At 39.6% G+C, this 12,495-nt stretch overlaps 1 protein-coding gene across 1 annotated transcript in view; it reads left to right on the plus strand.

The window, feature by feature from the left end:
- SEC63 (SEC63 homolog, protein translocation regulator) overlaps positions 1–12,085 on the plus strand; it is a 108,532-nt gene extending 96,447 nt beyond the window's left edge. The window contains exons 19-21 of the mRNA XM_039530266.1: positions 6,620–6,718; positions 8,615–8,719; positions 11,662–12,085. Coding sequence (XP_039386200.1) covers positions 6,620–6,718; positions 8,615–8,719; positions 11,662–11,805 — 348 coding nt within the window. The 3' untranslated portion in view covers positions 11,806–12,085. The remainder of the gene's footprint in view (positions 1–6,619; positions 6,719–8,614; positions 8,720–11,661) is intronic.
- The last annotated feature ends 410 nt before the right edge of the window (positions 12,086–12,495 follow it).

Below are 12,495 nucleotides of genomic sequence, written 5' to 3' on the forward strand. Positions count from 1 at the left end.
GCCAACCATGTCATAGGTCTCACCCCCACTTAGAGCTGTTGGGTTCCAATATGGGGACCTGCATGAAATTTATCTCTAAACTAAAATCCTAGTTTAGATCTAGTAAAAGCTGCCACCACCCAATCAGGTACGTGGATTGGGACACAGTCCTTCCCCAAAATCCTAGGGGATCCCAAGAGCCCCAAATCCATGGAGTTCTTATACCCAGGAGGAATAAACCATTCCCCCCTGCTTCCTCCCCCTTCCCTTTTCCTAGGAGAGACACCGGGATCTAACTACAAAGGGATACCTCCCTCCTCCTCTTTCCCTGAGAATCGACCCAAGGAAAGACCAACCAAGTCCTTAATAGAAAAGAATTTATTACAGAATAAAAAAGAAAGTCACTGTCTCTGTAACCTAGATGGAACAATATACAGGGTCTAAACTTATCAATCTCTGGAGAGAATTCCCCCTCCCTTCTTTCTCAATAAAAGCAATCACAGTACAGACTTAAAGAAATTCTATAGCAAAACACAGATTTGCAAATACAGAAATAAAAGTATAAGAATACTAGTTCCTTGCTAATACTCACTAGCTTGAATAGAAGAATTTATTGCAGAAACCTGGGAGGACTTGATTAAGATGTCTGGACTCTCTTAATTCCCAAGAGAGACTCTCTAAGAAAACAAAGAACAGGGGAAAAAAAACTTCCCTCCACAGGGATTTGAAACTATCTTGTCCCTCATTGGTCCTCTGGTCAGGTGTCCACAGGTACTGCTTGTTAACCCTTTACAGGTAGACAAAAACCTTAACCCTTAACTAACTGTTTATGACAGGGCTCCTTCTGGAAGTTTTGCCTGAAGACTAAAGTTTCTGGGTTAAGAGCCAATATTTTTAAAATGCTCTAAAATCCACAGGGAGTCTGAGTTAGAAGTATTGTGAAAGCAATTAGCATCAATTAATTAGGGGGAAAATAAAAGATACTAGTAAGAAGTTAAGGTAGTGTAATCATGACTCATGCTCCTTGCCTGTTCCTGAACAATGGGACTGAATGTGATTAGAGGAAGCAAGTCACTGAGTCATCTGGTCAAGGAGTTAACTGTAACACAGCCCCCCTAATGTGCTAATAACATTTTCAGATTCTCAACTTTTTTGGTGCAGAGCTAGGGAATATGGGGGGGGGGAAAGCGGGGTGGAGCAGTGAGGGAGGTATCAGAGCAGTGCAGGCAACAGAAGTGGGCTTGACATGGTGCAGTGTCTGCCCCATTGCTACTTAGGGCTGTGCTCTGGCCCAGCTACTGAGGACCCAGCAAACCTTATTAGTGTAAGGGATCATCCCAACACTGTTTTTGAAAACCCAGTTTCAGCGAGTAGAATTTGAACAAAGAACTGGGTTTCCAAAAACATAACTTTCTATGATTCCTTAACAAATAAGGGATCATCATCAAAGGGACCATTTGGTCTTAAGGAGCTCAAAAGTGTGGACACAGCAGAACCATAAGATGGGAAATTGGGTATTGTTGGGTTAAAAGCACTCTCCATGCCAGTTACTAAGCTTAGCTGATTTTAAAGTTTTAATAAGAAAAATTTAGGACAATTAATTAAGCATAAAGCAGTTAGATGAGGATAGCATGAAGATCAGTTTTCCAGTCCTGGGGCGTAGGTAGGCTTTCTGTCATCATTAGATCCATGCTGGTCCAGTTTGTTGTAAGTCCTGTGTTGCTCCACCCTCATTTATTACACGCACACTGTTTATACATTGTCTCGTAACATTGCACAGGTTCAAATTATCAAAACTACCTCAATTATAAACATTTCATTTAAAATCTATTTGAATACCTATTTACTTATTCTGCTAAAACTCCAATTGATACCTCATATCTATTTTTTTAGCATTGTTTCCATGTATTCATTATTTCGTACGACAGTTATCTTATTTATTTGCTTTTTATGGCCTTGGAGTTGCTGGTTAGTTCTGCCCAGCCAGTGTTTATCCTCCCTACTCTGTCTTGCTAGTAAATTACACATTGTATGGTTCGCTTCATCCTGTTATCCACACATATCATATCTGCTGTAGATAAGACAGAAAACAACTTTTTCATTTTTTTCCAACCTTTGAAAGCTGTCAGTAGGTCACATACAGAAAGCAGAATAATTCCCTTTTATACTTTCTTATAACACTATTAAATATATATATATATGTATGTCTAATACAGTTCATTATACATTTCTTTATAGCACCTTCTCCTCCTGTGACATACATGAAGGGGAAAGAAATGGAGCCATCTGCACCCTCTTCCACTCCCACCATACTCCCCTACTGATACACCTCACCCACCCTGCATCACCCAACAATTCCCGTTCCATTAGTGGCTCACCTTCCCTGTACTGCTTCCTGATCAGTGGAAGGAACCCAGAACTCCCCTTGATCCTCTTGTAGCCCCCATCAGTGGGGAAGGAACTTCAGAGTCACCTTTCCCTCTCAATGCTTATTCTTCTAGGGGGAAATGGAGGTCAGAGCACTGCAGGATAGTGTGGGGAGGAAAGGAACATGGTCAGAGTTGTACAGTGTAGGATGTAGGGGGGCTTCAGTTCTGCCTCCCGCAGCCATGCATTCGAACCATTACTGTCCCCACTTTAAAATACACCCCCACTGACTCCATGTCAGTGGCTGCAATGTTTCTTTACCTTCTGCCCAGCTCCTCAACCTTTGGGGCCCCTGTCGATGCCCACTCCTCCATTGCTGGGGAGGGAGGACTGAGCTGTCTGGGTTGGCAGAGAGATGAGAAGATTCATGGGCACTGAAGTCACTAACATGCAGACAATGTCTTCTGTATCCTATATAATCATTTCCAAGGAGCCAGCGGCAGTGGAATGAGGAGAACTGAGCTTTAAAACATAGGGGTACTGAGAAGTTATTTTAAGTAAAAATAGGAAATTAACTGCCCAAAAAGTGTAATTCAGACTTAAGGTTGTCCAGTGATGCCTAGTGCTGTTTCAGAACATCAAGTTACGCTCAAATCTCTGAAAACCAGCAAATGAAGAGTAACGATACACACTACCTCCATAACACAACCTTAACTCTGCCCTCTTCAGGCGATGCCGCAACACATCAATAGCACATACTAGTACCCTACTCTTACAATTGCTACAAATACTGTGGATACAGACTGCACTGGGTACTGAGCACAAAACAAAACTCGTGTTAGAGCAAGGCGTAGTGAACAGGAGCTGTCTAAACTCAAACCCTGAGCCTGCACAAATCACCCCAAAGTTGCTAAATGTTACCACCCCTTCACCATTGCCAGGAGTATTCTGTCCGAGACATTGCTTTCACTTACCCCACTCACTGTTCACAGGAGATCGCAGTCATGTATGCCATTGGACTGCTGAAAATCCCCATGATGAGAAGACCCCGGTGCACTGCTACTGACTCACCTATAGAACAGCATATTGGCATACTTGATCCCTTGAGGTACACATGCACCTCTCCTCATATCACAGTTACAAGTCTTCCAACTCCAACTAATCCATCCACCATTCAGTGTAGCTACATCTAACACAGTGAATGTAGCTGGCGTGTGTGCAGATAAATGCTGCAAATCAAATCTGAAGTTTAATGCAAGCAATGACACGTCATAGTCCTTCATGTGCTACTTATGGCACTACCTTTACTGAACAATTCCCAGTTGTTATTGCCAGCTCAAGGGAAAGAGTTAAGGTTACGTTGTGTGGGTGGCATATATTTTAACTCTGTATTTCCTGGTTTTCAGAGGTTTGAGCGTGACTGAACGCAACATTCTAAAAGGTCACAAGTCAGCACTGAGCAAACTTAACTCTGCTTTTACAAACTTCGTGGGCAGCTAATTAATTTTGTTTGCCAGGGCTGTATCTTCACTTTATACATATTCCTAAATAAATAAATCTCTTCTGTTCCCTCAATCATAGATCCAGAAACTGCACAGATTGTGGCTTTGACATTTTTAGGTAGAATTATGCCCCAGTATTCCAGCTCCATGAACATACTGGTTCCCTGGCATGCCTGCACTTGTACCCATCTGTTAAAAGGCATTTTGCCCACTGCATAGTAGCCTGCCAGGTTCAAGTAGGCATACACTGTCGAGTCCAACCAATAATCAGTTTGGAAAGAATAGGAAGGTGACACCTCTCCTGCAAGATTATCCCTCTGTGACCATACCAAATTAGGATTGCATGTTTAATTACAAGGAGTTGTATCTGTCGACCCCTGTGAAAGTTATAGCAATGAATGTCTCCTGGTTTTTTTTCCTGTTACCATTATTGTCAAAAATTGTTTTTAACACCAACTTTGTGGCATAATCCATGCCCTAACAACTATATCTATTGCTCAACTGTATGTTAGAATGTAAGGGAAAGAGGTACAACATGTAAAAGGTCAGGATGGTAATTGGCCACCTCCATAAATATTTGAACACAGTATTACAATGCAATACCTAAAATATTCATTGGAGTAGGGATTGGAATCCAACTTTCGCCGCTCACAGGTGAGTGCCCTAAGCCTATAGAGTCATTCTTGCTCTTTCTGGACCACTGTATATAAAGTATTTCCTACAAGGTAGAACAGCTTCAACAGGAGTTACTGAGAGTGAGCCACCCCTAGAATACCCCATAACTCAGTGGTTAGGGTACTCTCCTGGGAGGTGGGAGACCCAAATTCAAGTCCTTGTTCCGCATCAAATAGAGTGAGTATTTGAACCTGGGACTTCTGCATCCCAGAAGAGCTCTCTAACCATTGGGCTATTGGTCATAAGGGGGGACCTCCCCCTTCTCCTGTGTTTTGTGAATGGTGCTGAAGTCCCTTGTCAATCTAGTCTGAAAAATCAAAACATTTCATTTCATTTCATTTCCTGACTTTTCAGCTAATCAAAATTGACACAAATTCTCAAAATATTTTGGTTGACTCAAATCTGCATTGGTCAATGAATAATTTTGGGTGAAAATTTTTGCTCATCTCTACTGTGTTTCTCATAATTCATAGTGCATACTTAGCTCGCACTTTAGTTATCCATTGCTGCATAGCTGCCACTGACTCTCATATACTTAAATGCAAATTTCTTCTGCATAGGATCCTTCTTCTCTATTGAAAATTATTTAAAAATAGTAATCTGATCTTGAATTTTAATTATTAAAATAAAAAATCAATCTGTCCTCAATATCCACATGTGACAACATGCACATAGGAAACGTAATAAAAAATTAGTATTTTTTTAAACTTATAGCAACAATCTAAACCTTTTAAAAATCAGTTTATAGATAAGTTACTGCATGTCCTGTCTTCAGTGATTGGCCCACTAAACACACAAAGCCGTGCTACTACCGAGTGGAGATGCGGGCGCTTTCCTGCTGATTGATATACTGTAAAAATGGAAAATTAATATGTCAAGTTAATTTCACATTCCCCTCACCTTGAGCTGATCAATGCAAAATAGATTTTGTGCTAATCAGCCTTAGTGTTCTGTAGTGTGATAGGAATCCAGGATTTCTATTGGTGGTAGTAAAAAATAGATTCTGCTGTTTGTCCCATGTGTGTGTGTTAGTGGGATTTCTGTGATTTACTAGTCTTAAATTACTCACCTTAAAAAGTAAAAGATAACTTGTAATCGACTATAATTTTGTAACTTAAATTTCAATTTAATTGATTACTGTGCAATCCTGTAGGCTTCTGAAATATGTGCAAGCAAAAAATGTAGGTAAAATACTAGTTGAGGTTGAAAGTATTTAAGTGAAGTCCAGACATCATTTCACATTCTACACATCATTAATAAAAAATGTCTCTCCCACCTATGGAGGTAGTCCAGTGTTGCTAGAGGTTCTAAGCCTAAGCCCTGCCCTTCAGCGTGGACCACCAGCAAAGTTCCTTCAAAGCTGTAGAAACACTCCAACAACCATTCATTAGCATTGAAACAACTTTCATATAACATATTAATTAACCATAAGGCAACAATATGTCTAAGTCTTCCTCTAAAGAGAGATTTCAATTTGTTGCTTATTGTATTGCGACTGTTTACCAGACCACCAACCTGAGATGAATGAGGAGAAAAGTTGCTTACAGAAACTGGCATTCTGGTTTCTCCTAACCATTTTTGTTTTATAACCAGAAAAGACTATATGCCTTCCCCTCTGTTTTCTCTAGTATAGTGCCTCTTGAGTGGGCTGTGTATGCTCTGTGTTTACACTACAGTGGCATAGCTATGGTGCTGCAGCTGTGCCTCTGTAACACCAAAGAGTAGACGCTTCCTGCATCAATAGAAGGGGTTTTTCCGTCAATGTAGTTAATCCACCTCTCCAAGTGCCGGTGGCTAGGTTGCCAGAAGAATTCTTATCTACCCTAGAGGTTAAGTCAACCTAACTGTGGCACTCAGGGTCTGAATTTTTTAATAGCTCTGAGCGATGTAACTAGGTCAATGTAATTTTTAAGTGTAGACCAGGCATCAGTAACCTCTTCCTCTCCAATGTGCATTATGTACTGTAAGTTTTTAACTCTTACAAGGTAGTTTGTTTATTATATTTTTGTCTGCACTGTAATAAATTATTATGGTATACCAGGCCTTACAAAATGTTACCTCTACTTTACTAATCTTTCATATTATTTTTTTAACAGGAAAAACAAGAATGGTGGTGGCTGTATATTGCAGATCGGAAGGATCAGACATTAGTATCTATGCCATATCATGTGTGTACACTAAAAGATAGAGAAGAGGTAACACATTTGTAGATTTGAATATCAAACACTTAATTTTAAATATTTATAAAATACTTTGAAGTGATTTACATGAAATATTAGTATAATTGCATAGCATAGCATATTCTAACTGTAATGCTGTGTTTCCATAATCTTTTTTTCTTAGGTAGAGATAGACTAGATACAGTTTGTCTTCATCTGAATGATAAAAGTAGGCCAGGATCTTATATTACTGTAAAATTTTGTGGAGGGGAATAACTTTTGAGAAGTTTTATTCTGGCTGCTTCTCTTTCCAAAACTGAGGTTGAAAAAGGAGAGTTTGACCAGTAGGAACTGTGATTGATTCTGGCATGAAAAGTTGATGGCCAGCAGGATTCATGTGCATAGATAGCTTTTGAATAAAACGGTTTAACCGTAGGACAGCTAATATTGATGACTTCTCTGTAAAACAGATTTAGTGAATTAGTAATCTCAGCAGTTGGTGTTGGATGTGAAAAATTAAAAGTTGGAACATTCTTCTTGGAAGGCTATAGTGTTATAAAATAAAACTATTACATGAAAAGAATCAGTATAAGACAAATTACTTAATTTCATCTGGATGGTTTTTGATCTCACACAGCATGTGGGGAGGTTTACTGTGTTAGGGCTGACCTGATTTCTAAGGTCAGAAAAGGACATGTGAATGTTCTGTTACCTTGTTATACTACATGGGTTAATCTAGCAATGATTTAAGTCATTATAAAGTATTTCTGAAAATGATGTCTTTTGCTTTTTTTTATTGCTTACATCAGTTCATCCTACAGATTTCACAGAACTTTGTTCTTTCAACTAGATTTTATTTATTATTGGAAATAAAACTTAGATGAGATTTTTCAAGTTTGTTTGCCCATACTACCAAAGGCAAAGCTACAGGGCCAGCTTTACGCCGATTCCCCAGAATCGGGCCCCGCGCCGAAGAGGGGCTCTCGCCTAAGGGGGCCCCGCTCCAGGGATCTTCAGCGGCATTTTGGCGGCGGAGTGTCCTTCAGTGCCACGGAAGACCCGGAGCAGACTCCCCGCTGCCGAAGTGCCGCCGAAGCCCCGGATCGCCGCCGAGTATTCCAATTGGGTCCCGCAGGTCATAAAGCCGGTCCTGCAAAGCTAGGTAGTAAGTGCAAAAATCATCCAAGTTAAGCAATTATATGCAGTTCAGCTCCCCCTGTGTTTACTCTTAGCACTTCACCTTTTTTGTTTTTCTGGGACATCTGAGCAAATTCCCACTGCCACAGAAATATCTACTTGTCGTTGCAATTATTGATAGTTGCTTTTTAGTTGTTAAAAGTAGAATTGTAAAATTTCTTTCATCACTTCAAATTGCATTAATTCCTCCCTATTAACATCCTATTGAATGTTTAATCCTTTCACTCTGCATACAAGAAATAAGTGCTGCATTTTTACTTAACTATATTGCTAATTAAACTGCTGTATGATATAGCAGTAGTGATAAGGTACATGAAATACTTTCCACAGACTAGCTATTAATCTCTAATTTTACTATCCTTTTTTATCTTCAGAAGTACAAAATAACTTTTTTTCTAAAACTTTTAAAAAAAATTTAGGGTCATTTTTCCAGGACAACAAATAGTAAAAATGTGACGTAGTGATAAAATTAATCCTTTGCTTCAGCTATTGTGCTTAGATATCCCCTCTCTTTGGTACCCATTTGTGGTTATTAGCATGTATCTCTTGCATGTATTTTACTATGCTGTGGCTTGTGGACAAAGTAGCACCCTTAAGTAACTTAACTAAAAATCACAAAATAATAGTGATATGTACTGAATGTTAAAGTACAGAAGCCAATTATAAGTTGTTCATACACATCCTTTGAAGGTCTGCTCAGAATAAAAAAAATTTGAAATTAATTGTGTTTTCTAGGTAGAACTGAAGTTTCCTGCACCAGGCAAACCTGGAAACTACCAGTACACGGTTTATTTAAGATCGGATTCGTTTATGGGTTTGGACCAGGTTAAACCATTGAAGGTGATATTTTAACACTAGTAGATTTCTTGCTGTAAATCACCTAGCACCGATGTTAATGTGCACATAGCTAGGCAGAAGTGAGGCCGCATGAAAACACCATCTTTCAGGTTTAGAGTCAACAGTTCTAAGGCTTAAGATTTCAAATCTGAACAGTCCTTTAGTGTAAATTACTTGCCTGATATAGGAATGCTAATATAGACTCTCTTTCACATTTAAAACAACATTATGAATCACAACCAGTTTTTTCAGGAAATACCAGGCATGTGGTCACAAACAGCAATTTCATTTTATTAAAAAGAATGAGGAGTCCTTGTGGCACCTTAGAGACTAACAAATTTATTTGGGCATAAGCTTTTGTGGGCTAAAACCCACTTCATCAGATGCATGAAGTGGAAACTACAGTAGGAAGATAGATATATATACACACAGAGAACCTGAAAAAATGGGTGTTGCCATACCAACTCTAATGAGACTAATCAATTAAGGTGGGCTGTTATCAGCAGGAGGAAAAAAAACTTTTGTGTAGTGATAATCAGGATGGCCCATTTCCAACAGTTGACAAGAAGGTGTGAGTAACAGTAGGGGGAAAATTAGCCTGGGGAAATAGTTTTTACTTTGTGTAATGACCCATCCACTCCCAGTCTTTATTCAAGCCTAATTTAATGGTGTCCAGTTTGCAAATTAATTCTAATTCTGCAATTTCTCGTTGGAGTCTGTTTTTGAAGTTTTTTTTGTTGGAGAATTGCAACTTTTAGGTCTGTAATTGAGTGACCAGGGAGGTTGAAGTGTTCTCCAACTGGTTTTTTAATGTTATAATTCTTGATGTCTGATTTGTATCCATTTATTCTTTTCCATAGAGACTGTCCGGTTTGGCCAATATACATGGCAGAGGGGCATTGTTGGCACATGATGGCATATATCATGTAGATGTACAGGTGAACGAGCCTCTGATAGTGTGGCTGATGTGATTAGGTCCTATGATGGTGTCCCTCGAATAGATACGTGGACTGAGTTGGCAACGGGCTTTGTTGCTAGAATAGGTTCCTGGGTTAGTGGTTTTTGTTGTGTGGTGTGTGATTGGTGGTGAGTATTTGCTTCAGGTTGGGGGGCTGTCTGTAAGCGAGGACTGGCCTGTCTCCCAAGATCTGAGAGTGTGAGGGATCGTCCTTCAGGATAGGTTGTAGATCCTTGATGATGCTCTGGAGAGGTTTTAGTTGGGGGCTGAAGGTGACAGCTAGTGACGTTCTGTTACTCTCTTTGTTGGGCCTGTCCTTTAGTTGGTGACTTCTGGGTATTCTTCTGGCTGTGTCAATCTGTTTCTTCACTTCAGCAGGTGGGTATTGTAGTTTTAAGAATGCTTGATAGAGATTTTGTAGGTGTTTGCCTCTGTCTGAGGGATTGGAGCAAATGCAGTTGTATCTTAGAGCTTGGCTGTAGACAATCGATCGTGTGATGTTGTCTGGATGAAAGCTGGAGGCATGTAGGTAAATATAGCAGTCAGTAGGTTTCCGGTATAGGGTGGTGTTCATGTGACCATCACTTATTAGCACTGTAATGTCCAGGAAGTGGATTTCTTGTGTGGATTGATCCAGGCTAAGGTTGATGGTGGGATGGAAATTGTTGAAATCATAGTGGAGTTCCTCAAGGGCTTCTTTTCCATGGGTCCAGATGATGAAGATGTCATCAATGTAGCGCAAGTAGAGTAGGGGCGTAAGGGGACGAGAGCTGAGGAATCGTTGTTCTAAGTCAGCCATAAAAATGTTGGCATACTGTGGGGCCATGCAGGTACCCATAGCAGTGCTGCTGACTTGAGGTATACATTGTCCCCAAATGTGAAATAGTTGTGGGTGAGGACAAATTCACAAAGTTCAGCCGCCGGGTTTGCCGTGACATTTTCGGGGATACTGTTCCTGATGGCTTGTGTAGTCCATCTTTGTGTGGAATGTTGGTGTAGAGCAGTGGTTCTCAAACTTTTGTACTGGTGACCCATTTCACAGCACAAGCCTCTGAGTGTGATACCCCCCAATTAATTAAAAATACTTTTTTATATATTTAACACCATTATAAATACTGGAGGCAAAGCAGGGTTTGGGGTGGAGGCTGACAGCTCGGGACCCCCCAGGTAATAACCTCACAACCCCCTGAGGGGTCCCGACCCCCAGTTTAAGACCCCCTGATGTAGAGGGCTTCTACATCCATAGTGGCCAGGATGGTGTTTTCTGGAAGAACACCATTCCCCTACTGTTACTCACACCTTCTTGTCAACTGTTTGAAATGGTCCATCTTGATTATCACTACAAAAGTTTTTTTTCTCCTGCTGCTAACAGCCCACCTTAATTGATTAGTCTTGTTAGAGTTGGTATGGCAACACCCATTTTTTTTCATGTTCTGTGTGTGTGTGTGTGTGTGTGTGTGTGTGTGTGTGTATATATATCTTTATATATATATATATATATATATATATATATATATATATATATATATATATTTTCCACTGCATGTATCTGATGAAGTGGGTTTTAGCCCACGAAAGCTTATGCCCAAATAAATTTTAGTTTCTAAGGTGCCACAAGTACTCCTCGTTCTTTTTGCTGATAGACTAACACAGCTACCACTCTGAAACCTGTTCATTTTATTAGTCACCCAGTCTCAGATGAGTTTGTATATGTATTTAAATATACAGGTGTGGTTTTGTCGTTGGGGATTTCCCCCACAATTCAGATAGTAAAGAATATTCTTTTTCAGAATTTAGACACACAAAATGGATGAGAAATTCTAACACACCGCACTCCCCCAAACCAACTTGTTTATAATTTTATGTGGTATAAGAAGCAGATGATTGTTTTTCATGCTTTTCTGATTGGTATTTGTTGTGTCTCATTCAATCGCCTTTTTTCTTCTTTCTCTTTCTCTCTCTCTCTCTGCCCAACCACTCTGTGCAGCTGGAAGTTCATGAAGCTAAACCAGTGCCAGAAAATCATCCACAATGGGATACAGCAATAGAGGGTGATGAAGATCAGGAAGACAGCGAGGGCTTTGAAGATAGCTTTGAGGAAGAAGAGGAGGAGGAAGAGGATGATGATTAAACAGTACTATTAATTAACTACAACATTTGCATACACTGCAAACTTTTGGTCTAACTGTGGAACTGTACAATAAACAAGAAACACAGTGCAAAAGCATTGAGAAGCCTGAGTTTAGTTTCTCTTTACCAAATGTGAGTGCATTATGTAACTTCTCAGTGAAGGTCAAACAAATGTTATGATTGGTACAACGTGGAAGATGCTTATGGCTTGCTACAGCCATTAAATGCAGGATGGTGCATTTATTTCAATTGAAAATAAAATCTTTTTTATTATAAATGTCCAAAAGTGTGGGCTATGTATTGTCTGATCAATTTAGGGTCCAATAAAATAAAAGGTACTGTTAGCTAGGAGCAATCTTTAAATCAATTTTTCTGCATTAGGAATTTATTTTGGAAAATGTTTAGGTATGATTTACATCTCAAGTCTCTGTTGATTGAAACTACATCTGCTCAAGTTTCAATCTTTGTAAATTCTGTGATACTTATTTGATATTTTGCAGTGATACAGCTCAAATCATAGCTTTAAATCTTCTGTTTTTCTTATCTTGGTCATCACAAGTTGGTATCATACCTCTGGGCACATTCCATGTAGTCTTGGGGGCTGCCTTTTAGGACTCTACTGCCTTTTCTTCATTGCCCAGAATTATCATGCAGATTATGAACACTTCTCGACAAGGTCATAAGATGTTAT

The sequence above is a fragment of the Mauremys reevesii genome, linkage group 3, assembly GCF_016161935.1.
Source record: "Mauremys reevesii isolate NIE-2019 linkage group 3, ASM1616193v1, whole genome shotgun sequence".
In the NCBI taxonomy this organism is placed as follows: Eukaryota; Metazoa; Chordata; order Testudines; family Geoemydidae; genus Mauremys; species Mauremys reevesii.